General features: G+C 47.4%; 1 protein-coding gene across 2 annotated transcripts in view; it reads left to right on the top strand.

Moving 5' to 3' along the window:
- The window catches only part of LOC310695095 (carbonic anhydrase 15-like), a 55,811-nt gene extending 33,906 nt beyond the window's left edge, over nucleotides 1-21,905 (top strand). Inside the window, exons 2-9 of one of the 2 annotated variants that reach the window (XM_083479070.1) lie at nucleotides 2,045-2,065; nucleotides 2,613-2,648; nucleotides 6,762-6,932; nucleotides 8,567-8,727; nucleotides 12,717-12,809; nucleotides 14,158-14,224; nucleotides 16,147-16,313; nucleotides 19,473-21,905. In XM_083479070.1, the coding sequence (XP_083335196.1) occupies nucleotides 2,045-2,065; nucleotides 2,613-2,648; nucleotides 6,762-6,932; nucleotides 8,567-8,727; nucleotides 12,717-12,809; nucleotides 14,158-14,224; nucleotides 16,147-16,313; nucleotides 19,473-19,685 (929 nt within the window). In that variant the 3' untranslated portion in view covers nucleotides 19,686-21,905. The remainder of the gene's footprint in view (nucleotides 1-2,044; nucleotides 2,066-2,612; nucleotides 2,649-6,761; nucleotides 6,933-8,566; nucleotides 8,728-12,716; nucleotides 12,810-14,157; nucleotides 14,225-16,146; nucleotides 16,314-19,472) is intronic. The other variant, XM_083479071.1, reaches the window with a different exon arrangement.
- Nucleotides 21,906-22,289: the final 384 nt, after the last annotated feature.

The following is a 22,289-nucleotide window of genomic DNA, read 5'->3' as shown; positions in this document are numbered from 1 at the left end:
CCAAGGCTCTCGCCTCTTGGCGCGCTCCTATGGTCAGCGCTGATTTGGTCAGCTGGTCCATAGACTCCGCCCTGGGCGCCCGGGAAAGTTCATCCTTTACCGCCGAAGCAAGCCCTTCTTCAAAGAGCATTTGAATGGGTTCCGCCGATAAATCCCACCCCAATTTATGGATCAACATGGTAAACTCAGTCCAGTACTCACGAACAGATCGGCTCCCTTGTTTGCACGCCATTAACTGTCTGCGTACCACTCCCTGCTCAATATCGCTGGAATACATCAAATCCATGGCACGAAAAAACTTCCTCGTGTCCTTCAGGATGTCATTGTTTGTTGCCATCAGGGGCCTCACCCAGTCTTTCGCCCCCTTTTCGAGATGCCCAATCACAAAAGCCACCCGCGATTCCTCGTCGGGAAAGTCATCAAACTGCAGGTTAAGGGCATATTGCATCTCTGTCCTAAAGGCATGATAGTCCTTGGGCTCCCCCCCAAACTTCTGCACCAATCCTGGCAACTTTCTGGCGAGCGGGTCGGTTTTCCCCTTCTCTGCATCTTGAGCTGGATCTCCAACGCCCGGTACCTTTCTTCCAGGCTTGGACCCGCTCCAGCTCCTGCTTCTCCAGTTCCGGCTGGGTTGCTCATGATGCCTTCTCCTGCACAAACTGCTCACAGAGACTGTCGGAATGCTGTGATGGGACGATGAGCTGCTTGTGTGTAAAATCCAAGCCCCTCAGAGTTTGATCAAGTTTGCAAACCTCTGTCTGTAACGGAGCCCCTTAAACATGGCTCCCTCAGTCGCTGGCAGATTCCAACAGTGGTTGCTTTCGGAATCGCTTCCAACATAAAAGCTCCTTAACGGAAACACGTCTTCTGGACTCTCTGCGTGACAGTTTCCGGCGAGGAGTGGGTGTCCCTACGGGAGGTCCTGAAACCTCCCCACTGCCCTCGCTGGAAGTGTCTCGGAGCCATCCCTCCTGCTCACTTTCCCTCAGCTCAGCTCCTCTCCCCCTACTGGTTCCCTCTTCAGCTGCTGAGTCTCTCCCCACCTGTGTGAGCCCTTCCACCTCCCTTCCTTCCGATGGCAGTTCCCTGACACACGATATTCTAATTTTCCTAGTTTCACCTGTATTTCACTCTGCCTCCCGTTCTGGAAGTCTGATGATTTGAAACAGATCAATCACAATAGAATTGTTCTATATTTTTAGAAGCTAGCCTTTAGCCCTGTATACTGGCGTTAAATTACTTGAATCATTCTGACATACCTTCCAACGTTTCTCTGATGAAAATAGGGACGTCCCATTCCATAACGATAATTTCCCTATTTATACCCCACACATCTGACTGGGTTGCCCCAGGCACTCTGGGCAGCTTGCAACATATATAAAAACATAATAAAACATTAAATGTTCCCTATAAAGGATTGCCTTCAGACGGCTCGGTGGTTGGATAACTCCATACCCTCCAACATTTCTCCAATGAAAACAGGGACATCCTAAGGAAATGTGAGACATTCCAGGATCAAATCAGAAACCGGGACGGCTTCTCTGAATCAGGGACCTCCCTGGGAAACAGGAACACTTGGAGGGTCTGTTGTGACAACTCCCCACCCACATAATGCTGGCTGGTCCATCCCTGACGATTTCTGATAGCGTGCAATGAAGTTGGACCTGACTTTATCCTCTGAGAAACAACTTGAGGGATCACTCTCCCCAAAGCACGATGCATGGAGATTAATCACTGTGCATTCTTGGTCGCAGTCCATCATGTCCTTAATCGATGCCTCGCTGTTCTTTCTTCAGCCCACTTTGAATTCCTCTGGGGAGATGCATTAACATGCTTCACTGAACCCAAGACACCATAGATACATAAAGAACCACCCTCCATTTGGTCACCCCACCAAAATGAAGAGGGACAGTACAATTATGTGGCTGGTTGGTTCTTTATGATCAGGGGGAGGCTGTAGCTCAGTGACAGAGGGAGCTCTCTTCTGAAGGTCTCTTTTCATATTCACTTCTCTCTCTGCTTCTCCTTTCTCTTACTGCTGCAGGCCCCAAGAGGAAAGGAGCAGGTATGGTTTGGCATGCTGGCTTGGGGGAGATTTGGACATTACAAGCGGAGAAAGGAGCACGACTGCAGATTTTTTTTGGGGGGGTGGGATTAAGGAGACAGTGTGTATGTGTGTGTGCGCGCGCACGTGTGCATGTCTGTGTATAATGAACGGCCTATGGCAATATTCCAGCTGAAAACTTAACGGTCCAGTCAAGTGCTCTGAAACAAAACTGCAGGATTCCTGACTGGGGTTTCATTTATAACCCATAGGACCTCTTTTTTAAAACAGCTGAACTGGTTGCTTTTGAGCCAGGGGGCGGGAAATGGGATACCCTGTTTCTTATTGCGAGGGAATGATGGCTATCTTGGTTGCCGTGACCTCACGCGATCAATGCCCTTTTCTGCACCTTTCCCAGCTCTATGATCCTTTCGTTTGTTTCGTCAGAGAATGCATGTCTGCCCCCCCCCCTCCATCGGAAGTAGCAGGTCTGGTTCTTGGCTGGTTCTTCCCTTCCGATCAGCTTACATGTTTTCTTTCTTCGTCCCTCCCATGCCCTCTAATCCAGGTACCTGGTGCTACGATTCACAAGATCCTAAGTGTGGTAAGTACTTGAAACAAGGTTTTTCTCTGTCTGCACTTCCATTTCTTCCCCAAAGAGCCATAGGAAATATAGTCTGTTAAGGGTAGCTCTGTGCAGGGCAAATGACAGTCCCTGGGATTCTGGGATAGAAGTCACGTGCATCAAATGTGCTTTAAATGCATGGGGTGTCTAAGACAGTTTCCCCTCAACCTGGGGCCCCAAAAGATGTTTTGGACCACAACTCCCATCAGCCCCAGCTATGTCCTCCAGGCCTCTTGGTCTAGCTTGGAGCTTTCCAAACTTTCCACGTGACACACTTTTTCAACACGCATCATTTCGCGACACAGTAATTCACTATTGCATCATTTCACAAAACTTTATAATTCAGTTTTACTAGCAAACTGCAGGTTAAAAGAATCCCTTTCCATGGATTGTAATTGAAAACTAATAATACATCCACCCACAGTGGAACCTTGGTTCTCAAATGGCTTAGTTGATGAACAAATAGGAACCCGAACGCCGCAAACCTGGAAGTACCGGTAAGTGTTCCCGTTTGTGAATGTTTTTCGAAAGCTGAATGTCCAGTGCGGTTGTAGGCTTTTGTTTCTGGGGCGCCAGCACCAATTGGAAGCTGTGCCTTGGTTTTCAAATGTTTTTGGAAGTCGAACGGACTTCTGGAACCGATTACGTTCAAGAACCAAGATACCACTGTATACAGTCACACCTTGGAAGTTGAACGGAATCTGTTCCGAAAGTCCAAATCACGGGTTCTGACTGGCTGCAGGAACCTTCCAGGATGCTCCCAGAGGCTCCAAGCTGGTTGCCTAGTAAATTATAAAGACAAGGAAAAGTTCCTTACTGTCCTTTCTTTATTTCAGTCTTTACAGAGAGAGGCTATAGAACCCAGCCTCTTGGATAATGGCATTGTCCCGTGTGAATCTCCACCCATGTCTCTCCCACTTCCTCATTCATCACTTCTATGGGTGCTGCTATGTGCCCTCTGTCTTTGAGCTCTTTGCTCTCCTACTTTTAAGGCTCGCCGGGTTCTGGGAGATGGAGGGTCTGGGATGCTTTCTAAAGACACTGTGTCAGTCAGCTGCCGCTCCACTTCTGCCTACTCCTCTTCCATTATTTCCCAACTTTCCCCCTCATCTGCCTCTGAGCTGTGACCTCCCTCCAACCCCTGTTATAGATCTATACTGTCTTCCTCTTCCTCCTCCCTGGAAAGGGGAGGTGGTCTCCACCATTACTCCTCCTCTGCCCCAGTCCCGGACACTATCTCTCAGAACAACTGAAGAATCATAGATGGGTCTTATGTTGCATAAACACGTGTCCAGTCCAAAGCCTTTTTCAGCCGGAACTCACTGGAACTCAGTTCCAGCACCTCTCAGTTGGGCGCCATTGCCATTCCCTTGGTGAGTTCTGGCACCCCTTTTTCTAGAAAAATAACACTGGTCCAGCCTACCTAAGGGTTTCAGGCAAGAGGTGCTACCTAAATATGATGCTGATTGAACCCGAGTCCTTCTGCATGCAAGATAGATGCGCAGCACTGAGCCACATCCCTTCTCATAACAGTCCTCTGTAAAGCAGGGATGATGTGCACTCACAATATATGTATATATTCTGCCCCTGAGCTGTAGCCAATCCAGGGATGCCTTGAGAGAAGGTGGATATAAATAGGAATTTGGAATGGAATCTGCTGTTGGTCTTCAGAGGCGATAATGCTCACCAAAATAGCTCGTTTAGCCTGTCAGACTAAAGATAGGTCCGGCGAGGAAACCCTGCTGAATTATAAATAAGAAAAAGCCCTGCTTCGTGATTATTAATGAAGGTCATCCCAGCCAGAGGGCATCTCCCGTTGGCGGAAGGAAGAACAAAGAGACTAATGAGTGTCTTGGCTGAGGCATCCGCGTAGCAGAGGTTTGCTGGCGGAGGTGTTGATTTTAATCGATACAAATAGCCTCCATTTAACTCAGGTGCAGGGGGAAGCCGTTTCCAATCCGAGGACTGCATTCCCTTCTGGGAAACCTTCCAGGGGCCGCAGGCCAGTGCTAAGTGGTGGGGCCAGGGGAAGAAGAGGGGAGAGCGTCGGATGAGACTCTTACCTTCGTTGCATGTCGAGGTCCCCAGGCCACCCCAATAACTCACACTTCACACATCAATTTTTGTTAAAGGTTTTTGGCATGAATTTGGCCACAACTTTATTTAAATACACACGTGAGTGGTTGCTTAGGCATTGGTTACCACTATCTGTCCTTGCCCCAGGGACAGAACTGACCTCCGGATTCCAGCGGAAGCCAGTCAGAGAGAACCATATTGGGGAGAAATGAAACTGGACATCAGTCCCCATCTCTCACCCTCATGCCCCCTGGGGCTTGCACAGCCCAGGTCTGATGCCAGGGACTAGGATGAAAGGGATGGCAAGCACCTGGATTCCTTTAACGGAATTCCCTTTCAGCACCACCTTTGGAGGGGTAGGCATTTACCCCTCCACCAACCAATTTTAACCAATGCCTAACCGCCAACATTACAAGTTGTGACGATTTGCTACGCAGCAGGCAAAAACCAAATGGCAACAGCCAATCAGCCAAATGGACAAAATTCCTACCAGGCCGCTGCCCCAAGGCAGACGACCCCATGACAGGTAAAGCAAGGTCAGAGGACAACGAACCCCCCCCCCTTTTCAGGGAGGGTGGGCGGGTGATCCGGTGCACGCAGCCCAAGAGAAGGCCCCAGGCTGCAAGTCCTGTATTTAAGACCTCTGACCCCTCCCACACTTTAGCAACATAACATTCTCCCCAGCAACACTCCTTGCCCAATCACAGCATGTGGCCAATTTGCCCAACAACAGTGGGGTGGCCTTTTTGGCCCCCATCGCAACACGTGCTCTCTATTATGGAAAACACGCTTTCCAGCCATGCTGGACCGGTCCACCCTTGAGGGGAGGTCAGGTGACCGCCTCAGGTGGCAGGATTCCTGGGGGAAGCAGATGTGGACTCTAAGGAATGCATCACCTGCCAGTGGCGTAGCGTGGGTTGTCAGCACCCGGGGCAAGGCAAGTAATTTGCGCCCCCTAACCCGTGGATTTGCGCCCCCTAACCCGTGGATTTGCGCCCCCTAACCCCCAGATGTTGCGCCCAATGCGTCCGGCCCCCCCTGCACCCCCACGCTACGCCACTGTCACCTGCTGCCACTGCTGCAGCCGCAGTGTGCTGACGTCACTTGCGCATGCTGCAGGGCTTGACCGCATAATGCGAGCACACCCTGTGGTGTGTGTGCATGGCCGCTGCAGAACTTTGGTGGCGGCCGGCCCTTTTATTTGAAATTTTTGGGGAGCCCAGGCCCCCTGGCCTCCACTACTCGGAGCCCCTGAACAACGGTGTCACAATTACTCAGCCAGCCGCCCCATTATGGCCATCACTGTCAGGATGCTGTCAGTGGCTCCTGGCTGGTTGCCCGGGAAAGTATAAGGCAAGGAAAAGTTTCTTATTGTCCTTTTTTATTTCCGTCTTTACAGAGAGAGGCCATAGAACCCAGCCTCTTGGATAATGGCGTTGTCCGGAGTGAATCTCCACCCTCCGTCTCTCCCACTTTCTCATTCATGCCCTCTACGGGTGCTGCTACGTGCCCCCTGTCTTTGAGCTCTTTGCTCTCCTACTTATAAGGCTTGCCAGGTTCTGGGAGATGGAGGGTCTGGGATGCTTTCTAATGACAAGGTGTCAGCCAGATGTTGTTCTGGCTCTCCCATTATTTCCCAACTTCCCCCCTCACCCGCCTCTGAGCTGCGACCTCCCTCAAACCCCTGTTGTCAATCTATACTGTCTTCCTCTTCCTCCTCCCTAGAAGGGTCAGGATGGGGAGGCGGTCTCCACCATTCCTCCTCTGCCCAGTCCCTGACAATCACATTCTGCACCAGCCCCATGGATAGCCCCACATAGAGTCCATTGCAGTCATCCAGCCTTGAGGTTACCAATGAAATGGGCTACAGTGATCAGGTTGTCCACAGAAGGCCAAAAGTTTCCCTCATCTTCCTTCCGATAAGAAGCTTTGCTTCTCCAGCTTTTGTAGAGTAAGGATTTCATCTGCCTTCGGGCCCATCTCTTCCTTTCTACCTCACTCTTCCCTTCTCCTTAGGTCCTTTGCACTGGAAGGACATCATGATAACCTGTGGGGGAGAGAACCAGTCGCCCATTAACATCGACAGAAGGAAAACTCAACGAGACAGGAACCTCGACGAGATCTTGTTTGAAGGCTACGACCAGGCGCCTCCTGGCAGGTGGAGACTGATAAACGATGGACACTCAGGTGGGCATGGAGAGGACACAGCTTCTTCTGGAGAGGCTTTCCAAGGCCACATTCACACCATACATTTAAAGCACAATGAGAACACATTAAACAGTCATGGCTTCCCCCAAAGAATTCTAGGAGCTGTAGCTTGTTATGGGTGCTTAGGAGTTATGGGTTGTTAAGAGATACCTAATTCCCTCCCAGAGCTACAATTCACAGAGTGGTTTAACTATCAATCCCACTTCTCTGGGAACTGAGGGGAATAGGAGGTCTCTTAACAACTTTTAGCACACTTATTGAACCACAACTCCCAGAATTCTTTGGGCAAAGCCATGACTGTTTAACATGGCATCCCAGTGATTTAAAGGTCTGGTGTGAATGTGGGCCAAGTGTTTTTTATATAGTACTCATTTTTGCATCCTTAAGATATCAGTGACGTCCCTTCTTCTCTTTCCATGGTTCATTTTACATATCATAAATCCCTGCATATTTTACAGAAACTATACCATTCAGTATTCCATTTTTACATCCATCAAAACTTATTTATACTGTTGAATTTATCTTAATGCCGCCAACATTTTTAAGCGTACACAATTTCCCCCCATATATTCAATATACATTTTCCAATCTTCTCTAAACTTATGTTCTTCTTGTTCTCTTATTCTATATTGTCAGGGGTTCAGGAGCAGAGGCAAGGGCAAGGGAGGAAACAGAGAGCGAGGGGGAGGAGGCAGAAGAAAAGATGAGTGATGACGACGACCCGAGATCTTCGAGTCTTTCCAGTGAATCAGAAGATTCACAGAAAGGAGCACCAGTGGCCAGGGCAAGGGGGGAGCCTAGGGGGACACCCCAGGAAGATAGAGCCAGAGGGGACTCAGAGGAGAGCAGTTGGAAATCGGGACCAGCGTCACCGCCGGAGAGCAGGGAAGAGAAAGGGAGCCAGGGATCAAGCGCTGGCAGCTCACAACAGGGGGGAGGGCATGAGTCAGGAGTGGCCACACCTCCATCGGGGAGCGAAGAAACGGTTAGACGGAAAGTGGAAGGTTGGGCGCGCGCGCCAAGTTCAAATGCACAGGAAAGTGACGCAGTAGGCAGCCCTGAAAGAGAGCCAGGTCCTAAAGCCCGGCGCAAGGAGACAGGAGGGTCCGGGGGGTCGGCGTCAGAAGAATCCAGGAAGGAAGAGACCCCGGGGGGCAGAGGGACCCAGAGGAGAACAGTCAGGCGGAAAAGGTGGAGCAGGGCTAGGATATTAAGTTGGTGCACAAGGGGCGGAGACTCAGACGGAGCTTCGCCGATCTAGCCACTAGACGTAGAGTTGCACGCAGCAGCTTGAGAATGGAAACTGTAATTCAATAAAGACTTTTACTTAATGATCGCTGGCTAGCGTGATCCTCTGTGAGCTAGGATCTGGAAGCAGCTCTGACATATATGTTAAGTCTCAACTTGAGTTGCCATTCTTCTTTGGTTGGGACCTCGCTCGCTTTCCATTTTGGGGCTAACAAAGCACGGGCCGCAGTAATAGAATGCATAAATAACCTTGGGCCAAGTGTTTTCTCATGCATGTTTAGAGAACCTTTCTGGGGTCTTGTGTTGCATTAGTGTAGTACTGTCTGTCTCTGAACTCTCTCTTTTTGACCGGGCCTCCTTGGCAGTTGTCATGAACCTAGATGGAGCATCTGCTGCAGATCAAATTAACATCACCAAAGGAGGACTTCAGGACACGTACCGGGCCTTGAGTTTCCACTTCCACTGGGGGGACCTCAGTCGAAATGGCTCAGAGCACACTGTTGATGGTCAGCAGTACCCAATGGAGGTACATTGAGCTTCCCAACTTTTATTTTGTTACCAATGTTGTGCGGCATTGAAAAGGCCCCACCTAGAATAGTCATAGGCCACGTTCACACTATACATTAAAATCACTAGGATACTACTTTCCACCAGAGAATTCTGGGAGATGAGGTTCATTAAGGGCACTGAGAGTTGTTAGGAGAGACCCCTGTTCCTCTCACAGATCGACAGTTCTCAGACTGGTTTAACAATCCCTCCCTCTTCCCAGCGTGGCGCTGTGGTCTAAACCACTCATCTCTTGGGCTTGCTGATCAGGAGGTCAGTGGTTCGTATCCTTGTGACGTGGTGAGCTCCCATTGCTCTGTTCCAGCTCCTGCCAACCTAGCAGTGTGAAAGCACGCCAGTGCAAGTAGATAACTAGGTACCACTGCGGTGGGAAGGTAAATGGCGTTTCCATCCACTCTGACTTCCGTCGCAGCGTCCCTTTGTGCCAGAAGCGGTTTAGTCCTGCTGGCCACATGACCCAGAAATCTGTCTGTGGACAAATGCCGTCTCCCTCGGCCTGAAAGCAAGATGGGCGCCACAACCCCATAGTCATCTTTGACTGGTCTCAACCGTCCAGGAGTCCTTTTTTTAACCTCCCCAGGGAACTATTGGAACTGTGGCCCTGTGAGAGGAATAGGGGGCTCCTAACAACTCTCAGCACCCTCAACAAACTACACTTCCCAGAATTCTTTGGGGGAAGCCATGTCTGTTTGAAACTGTATACTTGTGAAAGCCAATGTGGTGTGGTGGTTAGAGTGTTGGACTAGGCCTGGGAGACCAGGGTTCAAATCTCCACTCAGCTATGAAGCTCACTGGGGGGTCTTGGGCCAGATACTGCCTCTCAGCTTAACCCCCCTTGCAAGGTTGTTGTGAGTTTAAAACGGGGAGGGACAAACCACATCTACCTCCTTGAGCTCCTTGGAGGAAAAGGGGGGTATATAAATGCAAGAAATAAGTAAAAATTGTTCTGCAAATCTGTGGTGCAAATGTGTTTTTAGTCATAATCACAGCGTAGACCACGTTTCCCCCAAGTACATTTATGCTCAAAGAGGTTCGTGTAAAACAAAACAAAAATACAGTACAGCGGTACCTCGGGTTAAGTACTTAATTCGTTCCGGAGGTCCGTTCTTAACCTGAAACTGTTCTTAACCTGAAGCACCACTTTAGCTAATGGGGCCTCCTGCTGCTGCTGCTGCGCCGCCGGAGCACAATTTCTGTTCTCATCCTGAAGCAAAGTTCTTAACCTGAGGTACTATTTCTGGGTTAGAGGAGTCTGTAACCTGAAGCGTATGTAACCCGAGGTACCACTGTAGTACTATAAAATAAAATCAAGAAATACAGTGCCTGAAATGACCCCCGTAATCACACCATCTCCAATTTTCCAAGACTGATCTATTTAGAAATTGATCTGTCTCCAACCTTCAGGGTAGAAGTGGAGACAAGGTTCTGATATTGTTTGTTGGAATAGGGAACAGCCACTCCATTAAATGGCGTACAGTGAATAACCCTAAATCAGCTCTCTGTATTATATTTAGCAAGAAGCTACTAATTAGGCAAGACCCCTGGCCCTTCCACCTTTTGATCTTGCTAAACGATGGACAAACCAGCCATTCATCATGATAGCTGAAATGAAGATGACATGAAAGGGTTCTTTTTCATTATTAAAAAAAAGAAGAAGACTCTGGGATGATCACAGGCAACTAGTCCTATCATTTCGATTATCTTTAACCGTTAAATACAGAGTATGAAAACAGGTTGTAAAAATATAATGAGGTGTTTTGTTTTTACCTCAGAGCTACAATCGGCCATTTTGGGGACAGCATGTCAAATGCCATAACAGTGCCATGGAAGTGAGATCGGTCTACAAAATCACGCACAGAGCAATTCCGCAGAGATAGTGGAAGTGGCAAGAGAAGGGGTAAAAGACATATAGGTCCCGTCCAAACCATACGCTCATAGCATGACGTCCCTTTCACAGTCTTGGAGCATCCTGGGAACTGTCATTTGTTAAAGGTTCTGGGAGTTGCAGCTCTGTGATCTTAGCACTCTTAACAAACCACCATTCCCAGGATTCTCCGTGACTACTACCGTATCTTTCGCCCCATAAGACGCACCTGACTGTTAGACGCACCTAGTTTTTAGAAGGGGAATGCAAGAAAAAAATAATTTTTTTTTTTTAAAGGGAGCGCTGGGCAGAGCCTGTATGCATCCCAGGCTCTGCTCAGCGCTCCCTTTCACGAGCCGCGTGGAGCCTGTGTGCGGCGCTTGCAGGCTTTCCCCAGGAGGGAGAAGCTCCCAAGAGCCCCACACACGCTCCACGCAGCTAGTGAAAGGGAGTGCGGCTCTTGGGGGCTTTTCCGGGAGGTGGGGGGAGGGACTGAGGGGCTGCCCTCTGTCCCTTCCCCTACCTCCCACAAAAGCCAGCAAGAGCCGTGCGCTCTTTAAAGTGTGCACGGCTCCTGCGGGCTTTTCTACGAGGCGGGAGAAGGGACTGACGTGGCCAGTCAGTCCCTTCTCCCTCCTGGGGAAAAGCCTGCAAGAGCCGCTTTCCCTGCCTGCCTCCCACCCACCTGCATTCACTCCATAAGATGCGCAAATATTTCCCCTTACTTTTTAGGAGGGAAAAAGTGCATCTTATGGAGCGAAAAATACGGTAAATAATAATAATAAGAATAATCTTTATTGTGGTCCAAAAACCAGTAACATAGATTCAGAATAAAATGCAGATTCATACAGACAACCCCCCGGGAGAGGGAGACCGAGACGATATTTATTTAGTCTTAATGCCACCTTCCATCTTGTACCATCTGGGCTATGATATTGCCCTTGAATCTCTGAGGCAAAGGCTTGGGACATATCACATAGCGATCTCCGATCTCAATCTCATGTTATCTGAGGTCCGATAGCAGTAGGAATTCATTGCGGGTACGATTTTCCTGCATATTTTAGAAATCTGTCTGTGCCAACTTAACGGGGCCTCTTTACCAAAGCCAGATTAAATGTATTTCCATCAGAAGTGCTAAATGGCAGACTAAGAGGCATCCCTTATCAGAATAGGCTCTGTGTATGCTCTTAGGGTGGCGATTGTATGAGGCATATCCTGCTGCATTGCGGACAATATGAGCAAGCTAGGGATCTATTGGGATGCAGGTGGAGCTGTGGTCTAAACCACTGAGCCTTGGGCTTGCCGATTGAAAGGTCAGCGGATCAAATCCCCGCGATGTTCGGTCCCAGCTCCTGCCAACCTAGCAGTTCGAAAGCACGTCAAAGTGCAAGTAGATAAATAGGTACCACTCCGGTGGGAAAGTAAACGGCATTTCCGTGCACTGTTCTGGTTTCGCCAGAAGCAGCTTAGTCATGCTGGCCACATGACCTGGAAAAACTGTCTGCGGACAAATGCCGGCTCCCTCGGCCAGTAAAGCGAGATGAGCGCCACCACCCCAGAGTCGTTCACGACTGGACTTAACTGTCAGGGGTCCTTTACCTTTACCTTTTAAGGGATCTATTGATTAAATCCCTACTGGCAAATTGGCCTGGTAAATCTGAAGACTACTATACTATATATCTTCTGGACGACAAGTCTAATGATATCACAGTGGCCGTGGCAAAGTTTCTTTTGGTAGTCTTACTAAATAGTGTTTTAAGTGTAACCATAAATGATAAAGGGACCCCTGACCATAAAAGGGCACATAAAGATGTTAAAAAGCATCGGGGAGAGAATTGCGCCCTGCGGCACTCCACACACCAAGGAGTGGCGCGACATTTCCCTCCCTAGTGCCACCCTCTGTCCCCGACCAGAGATAAAAGAGCACAACCAGTTACGGACTATGCCCTGTATCCCCACGTCTGTGAGGCGGTGGTCCAGAAGATCATGATTGAAGATACCCCTCCCCTGCTTTAAAGTCTGCCAGTGAATGAATATCCCCAAAGTTGCTCTGAAAAACTCTCATTTTGTTTTGTTTTCCACAGCTCCACATTGTTCACATGAACACCAAGTACAAAACCATCACAGAAGCCAAAGGGCACCCCAACGGACTTGCTGTCTTGGGCTTCTTGTTTAAGGTATCTCCCGAGAAGCAGCTGCTGTTACGTTATTTGAAGTACCTACACGAGACACACATTCATATATGTTCATTCTCTATCTATCTATCTATCTATCTATCTATCATCTATCTCTATCATCTATCTCTATCTATCTATCTATCTATCTATCTATCTATCTATCTATCTATCTATATCTATCATTTGATTAATGATGTAAAACCCCCAAAATGTATTTTCTATAGTTAAGTTTTTACCTCTATCTTCAGTACATTTTATTTTATTGCTACGGCTAGTGACTGATTCAAATAAAGAGTCAATCATCTATATCTATCTTTCTATCTATCTATCTATCTATCTATCTATCTATCTATCTATCTATCTGTCTGTCTGTCTGTCTGTCTAACTATCATCTATCTATATCTATCTATCTATCTATCTATCTATCTATCTATCTATCTATCTATCTATCATCTATCTATCTATCTATCTATCTATCTGTCTACCTATCTACCTATCTACCATCTATCTATCTATCTATCTATCTATCTATCTATCTATCTCTATCTATCCATCTATCTATCTATCTATCTATCTATCTATCTATCTATCTATCTATATCATCTATCTATCTATCTATCTATCATCTATCTATCTATCTATCTATCTATCATCTATTTCTCTATCTGTCTCTATCATCTATCTATATCTACCTATCTATCTATCTATCTATCTATCTATCTATCTATCTATCATCTATCTATCTATCTATCTATCTATCTATCATCTATCTATCTATCTATCATCTATCTATCTATCTATCTATCTATCTATTTATCTATCTATCTATCTATCTATCTATCTATCTATGTATCATCTATCTATCTATCTATCTATCTATCTATCTATCTATCTATCTATCTCTATCTATCTATCTATCTATCTATCTATCTATCTATCTATATCTATCTATCTATCTATCTATCTATCTATCTATCTATCTATCTATCTATCTATCTCTATCTATGTATCATCTATCTATCTATCATCTATCTATCTATCTATCTATCTATCTATCTATCTATCTATCTATCATCTATCTATCTATCTATCTATCTATCTATCTATCTATCTATCATCTATCTATCATCCATCCATCAATCCATAATTTAGGTTCATTTGCAAAATTCTAAGTGAAATAAGTACTTGAAGCAAGGTTTTTGGAGGCCATGTTTACAATGTGGGGAGGAGACTTTATCCTGTTTGGTTACCTTTGTCTGCTTGATGCTGGAGGGGTAACAGCTTGAGGGCGAAGGGAATTTGCAATGGGTCAAGTACCAAAGATGCATACTAGATTTTTGCTCTGCAGGTATCTGATGCAGACAATACCAATTACAACACCATCGTCACTGGCCTGAGGAATATCACTCATGCAGGTGAGCACCGAGCCTCAGGCAATCCTTTAGAATGCTTGGATTTGGTGGATCAGGGCCACACGCACACCACACATTTTTGGGGACCTTGCTAGTGCTTGGTACCAATTGATTATTGCCTAAGGGAAAGCAACATGCCAGCAAAGACTCTCCTCCCTGAAAGAGAGGGGAGTGGTTGCGGGCGGGAGCCCGAGCACTGCCCAGCAGGGGGCATGGCCCCCTGCCTCCAGCTCACCTAGATGGCGCTCACGCTCCCCCGGTGGCCACCCAACCAGGTGCCGCGGAGGGGGCATGTTCAGCAGCTTTTTTGCTGCAGCGCCAGCCTCTCCCTGGCCTCATTCCTCATCGTCGCCCCGTTGCGAGTCACCCACCCTCCACTCCCTTTTAGTTAGGGCTTAGGTCATTGGCCTTGCTATGGACCTTAGGTTGGTCGCCCTGGTTGCCCGGGGGGGCCTGGTAGGAGTTTTTCCATTTGGCATTAGGCTTTTTGGTTTTTTCGCCTACCTCGTAGCAATCGTCACAACTTTTGTGGTATTGGTGGGTAGGTTAGGCATTGGAATAATGTGTTGTGGTGTGTCGAAGTGCTAGGTGTGGCCATCGCCTATGCCTTCAATTTTTAGGGGTATTCCGTTAAAGGAATCTGGGGGTCGTGTATTCTGTCCGATGCCTGCTTGGCGGGAGGCCATGGCATGACCCTCTGTGACAGCAGGGGTGAGCCTATAGTTGGATTAGCATCAACAGGCTCCACCTACTGGTGAATAAACCCACTTGTTTCGATCCAATGCCTAAGCCAATATCTTTTCATTGCTGTAATCAATAAAGTTGTGGCCTTTTCTAGCCCATCAACCTTATATCACGTGTCCTTGTGTCTTCATTTCACTTCGCGGGGGTCGGGTCCTCGAACCACAAGTTTGGGTGAATCTACCAATTTCAGTTTCTTTTCTTTTCAATAATTTTTTTTATTAGTTTTCACTTACAATCCAATAATTGCCTCATTATAACAATGCCAATTTATAATACAATTACAGTGGTGCCCCGCAAGATGAATGTCTCGCAAGACGGAAAACTCGCTAGACGAAAGAGTTTTCTGTTTTGGAGGTGCTTCGCAAAACGAATTTCCTATGGGCTTGCTTCGCAAGACGACAATGTCTTGCGAGTTCCTGCTGGTTTTTCCCCCTTCCCCCCCTTTTTCTAAGCCACTAAGACGCTTATCAGCTGATCCGATCAGCAGATAAGCCGCTAAAAGCCGCTAATAGCGCTAATAGCGCTAATCCTCTAATCCGTCAATGGGCTTGCTTCGCAAGATGAAAAAACCGCTAGACGAAGAGAATCACAGAACGGATTCTTTTCGTCTTGCGAGGCACCACTGTATTGATACCAATTGTTCAACTACCGAATTATATAATTTAGATAAAGTGGCCCTCTGTGTGCTAGATTTGATGAACTGATTATTTGCTTTATCTCTGTGCTCCAAAATCTTATTAATTTTCATTGCATTGCAGTCATAATAATAATCTCTTATACAACAACTTTTATTCATATTGACACATTAAATGATTTATAAAGCTACAAATGAGGAACTCAAGCTATATCTTCATTCTTCCTGTGTGTGGCAATTATTCTGTCTATAGTGTTTTTTCCTGTTCTTGTAAGATGTTATGTCTTTCTTTCCCCTGGTTGTTGCTGTTAACCATCATGCCTTATTTTTGTAGTCTTGTGTTTCCTCTTCACATCAATTCATTTAAAAAATAAATAAAAGTGATCATGAAAATCAGGCAGGATCTTAGTGCGAATTTCCCTCCCGGGCACGTTTTAGCAAAGCAGTTTCCCCTACGGCAATGCATTTCTGTACGTTCTCCATTTGAAATGGAGTTCTCGCTTCCCTTCCTCACACCCCAATTCTCTGTTTCTGTTTCTCTGCTTAGAGGATTATGTCGAGTTGGCCTCCACGTTTTCTCTGAGCAACCTCCTCCCCAACATGGCCTTACTCTCCAAATATTATCGCTACAAGGGCTCCCTCACCACACCAAACTGCGAAGAAGTGGTGCAATGGACTGTGTTTGAAGAGAACATCCCAATCAGCAAGCCACAGGTGAGAAAACCAAACATTTCTATGTCTCTGTGTTGCTGCTCTTGTTTCTCCTTTGTTACGGTAAAATCTGGGTGTGGGGTTACTCTGCCACCCAGCTCGTCGGACTAAGTCCGCGGGTCCCTGCGGAAGAAAATGAGCTCAGCCGGAGACAGGAGCAAACTGCAGAAGATCCAAGTTTATTGCGCAACAGGTTCAAGGCAAGATTGAACAGCGAGAAAGGGGTGACATGAACTTTTGAAACTTCCCTCCATGTCCCAGAGTACAGTGCAAAATACATCCCAGTTACATCATGAATACATTAAGAAGAGGTTGGGTTACACAGATTACATCATAAATACATTAAGAAGAGGTTGGGTCACACAGGATTAACATATGGAGGAGGGAGGGGGGAATATGCAGAGCTGGAGATACGCGCAGAAAAGCACATCCTGAGTCCCGGTGATGAGAAGACAATGGTCCATGTATGCATGGTCTGCCACCTGGCTTGGCAGAGTGATTTGACAGGATTAGGGTCTTGACACCTTGCTTGAGGGATTATGGAGGACAGGGGAGGTGTCATGGAGTCCTAGAGAAATTGAGCAAATTGGCACGTTGATTTTCTATGAATTTTATAGATTTTAGTCCCTTTTGACATTGACAATTGGAAATAAATGGATATATTGTAGTGAAGAAGGAGGTGAAGAAGACATGCCCCCCCTTCCGTATCACCTTTTAGCCAAAAAAGGCTGTGGCTTACGAAAAACAAAAATGGCTCCCAATCTAAAATGACACAAGAAGAGCTTGCTGGATCAGGCCAATAGCTTATCTAGCGAAGCATCCTGTACATGGTACCTCAGGTTAAGTACTTAATTCGTTTCGGAGGTCCGTTCTTAACCTGAAACTGTTCTTAACCTGAAGCACCACTTTAGCTAATGGGGCCTCCTGCTGCTGCCGCACCGCCGGAGCACGATTTCTGTTCTCATCCTGAAGCAAAGTTCTTAACCTGAAGCACTATTTCTGGGTTAGCGGAGTCTGTAACCTGAAGCATACGTAACCCGAGGTACCACTGTATTCAAAGAAATACTGCCTCTGTCAGTCGAAAACACAGCCATTGTCAGCCACAGTGGTTTCAAGTCCATATTGGGTTATTGGATTCATAATTTTTGACCTGGCAATATCTTGTGAATCACAATGTGTGAGTGTGTGCATGGCAAAAATCACAATGTGGGGAAAACGTTGAAGCCAGCCAATGCTTCTCTCAATTCCTGCAGCCCTTGTTAACTTGGCGGGCTCAGCTCTCCCCTGCCTCATGAAGGGGGGCAGCGAATCGCAAGAGCAAGTGCCAGCAAAAATCACGATGCAGGAAAAACCATGAAGCCACCCCATGCCCCTACAGAGCTCCATCCCTATTTCAGTTATCGTGATATATCGGTATATGTCAGGGGTCGGCCCACGAAGACCATTTTACCAGCCAACAAGCTGCCCCTGAACTGAGCAGCTTGCTCAGCAAGTCCCTTGCGCGCTGCACTAAACCAGTGCTGCGCGGCGCGGGGACTCGCCGAGTGGCGCCGGAAATCGCGTCTGCACATGCGCAGATACCGGAAAGTGCATCTGCGCATGCCCAGATGCCAAAAATCGCTTCTGCACAGGCGCGATTCTCGGCGTCTGGGCATGCGCAGAAGCGATTTCTGGCACCGCAGACATGCGCAGATGCGATTTCCAGCATTGCGCTGCACCAGTCTGGCCCATGGCCAGTAAACCTTGCTGACCCCTGGTATATGTTGTGATATATTGGTATATATTGACATATGTCATTGAAATTCCACTCAGTATTGATCAGAGGCAGATTCCAATGTACCACGGGTTACATACACTTCAGGTTACATAAGCTTCAGGTTACAGACTCCGCTAACCCAGAAATAGTACCTCAGGTTAAGAACTTTGCTTCAGAATGAGAACAGAAATCACATGGCGGTGGCTTGGCGGCAACGGGAGGCCCCATTAGCTAAAGTGGTGTTTCGGGTTAAGAACTGTTTCAGGTTAAAAACGGACCTCCGGAATGAATTAAGTTCTTAACCTGAGGTACCACTGTATAGTTAGCAGAGTAAAAACTTAAACACGTTGCAGGATTCCCCCAAAATAGTCCAGAGGCAATTAATATTTCACCCAGCAGAGCTTTATTTCTACTGAAGGCAAATGAGCAGAATGGTCACAAATCCAATACATTCAGGATTGGCACAGTCCATAAGAACTCCAGTTGCAGCAGACGTAACTTAAACTTAAAATAACTTATAAAAAGTCTAAACCTTAACACTAAGCAAACTATGTACAGAACACCACACCAGAAGGGAGAGCGACAGAAAGAGAACGTGAAACCCGGGCTCCTTCTGGCCTTATTATAGCCAGAAGAGATAACAGAACCAGTTTAGGCCAGCTGTACTCAGCTTCTCTGAAGGAATAAGCCAAACATCACAGACCTTCTGCTTGTTTCTTTCACACAGAGAAGCCTCCAGAACCCTCTTGAATTAATTACCGTATTTTTCACCCTATAGGATGCACTTTTTCCCCTCCAAAAATGAAGGGGAAATGTGTGTGCGTCCTATGGGGCGAATGCAGGCTTTCACTGAAGCCTGGAGAGCGAGAGGGGTCGGTGCGCACTGACTCCTCTCGCTCTCCAGGCTTCAGGAGAGCCCCAGCGCCAGCCCCACAAGGTCGGGGGACAGAGGGAGGCAGAACGCCGCCATCCCGCTGTCTCCCGAAGTGGTTTGGAGGCTGACGGCGGGGAGACCCCGCCGCCAGCCCCGCAAGCTCCGGGGACAGCTGGGAGGCGCAGCGCGTCTCCCCACTGTCCCCGGACCTGATCTGAAGGCAGGCGGCGGGGAGAAGAGCGCTTCTCCCCTCTGCCTGCCCCGCAAGCGCCTGGGGGGGATATAATTTCCCCCCCTTTATTCCCCCCCCAAAAAACTTGATGCGTCCTATGGGCCGGTGCGTCCTATGGGGCGAAAAATACAGTAGAATAGGAAATATCTCTACACGTCAGATCAACGCTTTCTGCACTAAGAAATGCAAACTGACACTTTCCACATTCAGCGTCATATGACAAACGGTTTATAAATCTTTCTACATGCCAGCACCTAGCCCCTAGTAACTGCTAAACCATTCTCTCATTCCTCTATTTAGCTGAATGCATTTGTCAACACCCTTTACTACAAAAGCGCTGGAACAACTTCCCTGAAAATGACCAACAATTTCCGCCCACCGCAGCCTCTTCATGGTCGCAAAGTCTACGCTTCCAGAGACGCCACCGTTAGCCATGGCTCCCCACTGGCTGTCAATCATCTCTTCCCTCTGCTCTTGGCTGTTTTGATTGGCCAGCTTTCTGGCTCCTCCTAGGTGTCTCTACTGAGTTCAATAATTACGATGGGTGATGGCTTCATGGCATCTTCATATCCATGCTTCTTCACTGTGATACTTTTCTAGCCGCTGATCTGAACGTTGAACGAGTTGGAACAAAACTGGCAAGGAGAAAAGAACGCAACATCTGACGATTGTATTTTGCTTATTTTTTTTGGGGGGGGGAAGGTGCTTTCATCCTGTTAACAGACTGGCTCAAAATCCTGAGGTGGCCTCCAGAAATCCCGTTGGCATTGCTAAGGAATTAGTGGCAAACTGGTGTTACTTAGCAAAAAAAAAAAAAAAAAAAAAAGTGTGCTGAATCAAAAAATGTAGGGTGCCAAATTTACTGATGCCTGAAGGCAGCCTTGTTAATATTTCTGCATTTTCCTGCAAAAATGGCCTGTTTATGTTCTGTGGTGAGTCCCCCCCCCAGTGGAAATAAAGACACATGACACAAATATCAAGGTTAATGGGCTAATTAAGGCCACAACTTTATTGGTTACAGGTGATGAGCGGTATTGGCTTAGGAATTGGTCCTAACCGACTATATCTGGCTTCAGCCCGTCCGCTTGAAGTCCGGGAAGGGTTAACCACCAGTAGGGGGAGTCCTCTGATGTGCAACATCTAGGAACTCCCCCGGGGTCACCGCTCGGGGGGCGTGCCTTAGGCCCTCACCTCCATAGGCTTTGGACAGGGCCATGCCCCCTGGAATCCTTTATCGGACTACCCTTCAATATGTGGGGGAGGTGATGGCGCTTCCTCCCCCCTTCCATCTACATAACAATACCAATACCAATGCCTAACCGCCAATACCAATAAAGTTGTGGCGATTTGCTATGAGGAAGGCGAAAACCAAGTGGCTGGTGCCAATTTGCCAAGTGGAAAAAATTCCTACCAGGCCCCTCAATGGCGACCAACCGAGGTCCATAGCAAGATCAATGATGAAAACCTTAAATGGGGGGACGGTGGGAAACAGGAGCAGCTGGAGGAAGCAACAGAGGGAGATCCCCGGCCATGCCTGTGTTAAATAGGGCAGGCCACGCCCCCTGAGCCAGCCGATTGGCTGTCCAGGGTGTGACACGGCTGGGGATTCCCTCAATCGCGTGGAGGCTGAGCGCCAGCCGCCGCACACATGGTAGGGGCGTGAAGCCCGCAACACCACCTCTTTTGCAGGGCGGAAGTGGCTTTATCACAAAAGTTGTGACCTACACAATTATCAAAATTTTCTGATATACCCTCCAGAAAGCACATGGTGCTTCACGCATATCAATAGTTCTAGGCTGAATATATAGAGGCAACTTATGTATATAGCAAGATGCTCTTTTAGGGTTCAAAAAACTCTAATTAAACATTAGTCCTGCCCTTGAATTGCTTTGGGGACAGAACTGGACCAGGTCAGCTATTCCCTGTGTGGAGCCCCACCGTTAAGATGCTGCAGCCAACTTGTTTTTAGATGATCTCACTTATCTCACTTCAGCAAAAGCTCCAGCTGCCCCAGTGTCCTTGTCGATTGGTACCTTTGCCATTACCCGAGTCGATAGACATTTTGCCGGGTCTGCCTTGCTGCCAGCTAATGTCCTGTAATCCTTGCGAAGGTAGCTGCAGAATATTAAAGATGGGGGAAAAAAACTTGATAGGTTTGATAGACCACTTGCAGAAACCAAAAACGGCAACATTGGTGGCCATTTTCCAAGATGGCGGCAAAGTGCCTAAGCAACAAAAAATTAGCATCCTTGATATTTGAATTCAGCACGCTCCCCTCCCCCCCGGTACAGAAATAGCGTCACTTGCACCTAATTCCCCCCTGTCTGTTGTTAGTCTTGGAAAAGTAATCTAGCCCAGACTTGGATCCTCAGATGTTGCTGGACCAGAACTCCCATCATCCCTAGCTGAGAGGCGCTATTATTATAAGATGATGGGGGTTTAATCTAGCAGCATCCAATAACCCAAAGGGGAAAGGCTGGCCTAGCCTATAAGATACACACCTCAATCTACAAGTTGTGTATAGTTGCATTGAAATGGGTAGCATAGCCCCACAATTGACTCGCCAAGTTGGGGGCAGCCTTGGGAACAGAATTGTGCCAAATTTTCAACTTTGTCAGATGTCGTGATCTGCTTTGGGGAAGAGGGAACATAACGCACAATGTGAAACAAAAGCTGAAACGATGTAAACTGAAATTATAATGAATAAATCCAGAGTTCTTAGTTTTTCCATGATGGGAGGCCTCTGTCCCATTCATTCCCCATCCAAAATATTAAATATCTGCTTCGCTATCTGTCTCGGGCAGCCCCTTCCTGTTGATGTTGTGGAAGAAGTCCTTGTTAGATACATTCACACTTCCATCGTAAGCGTGCAAGCCATGAAATGCACGCACATGAACAATAAGGCAACAAACATTAAGAACGCCGTGTTGTACCCACTGCAATCTCCAAGTGGCGAAAGATGCCATGGTGCTGGGGTGCTTTCCCAGGGTTCAGTTTTGTTATAAGAAGAAACCTCCTCCTTTTCCCTTATGGGGTATTCCATAGCCCATATAGAGTCCTTAAGTGGGTTCCCTATTGGTAGGCGAAATAACAGAGGCCAGCCAGAGTATATTGAGA

The sequence above is a fragment of the Podarcis liolepis genome (genome assembly GCF_965112155.1).
Source record: "Podarcis liolepis genome assembly, chromosome: 15".
Taxonomy (NCBI): Eukaryota; Metazoa; Chordata; class Lepidosauria; order Squamata; family Lacertidae; genus Podarcis; species Podarcis liolepis.
The sequence above is the reverse complement of the archived record's forward strand: the minus strand, read 5'-3'. Positions and strand labels throughout refer to the sequence as shown.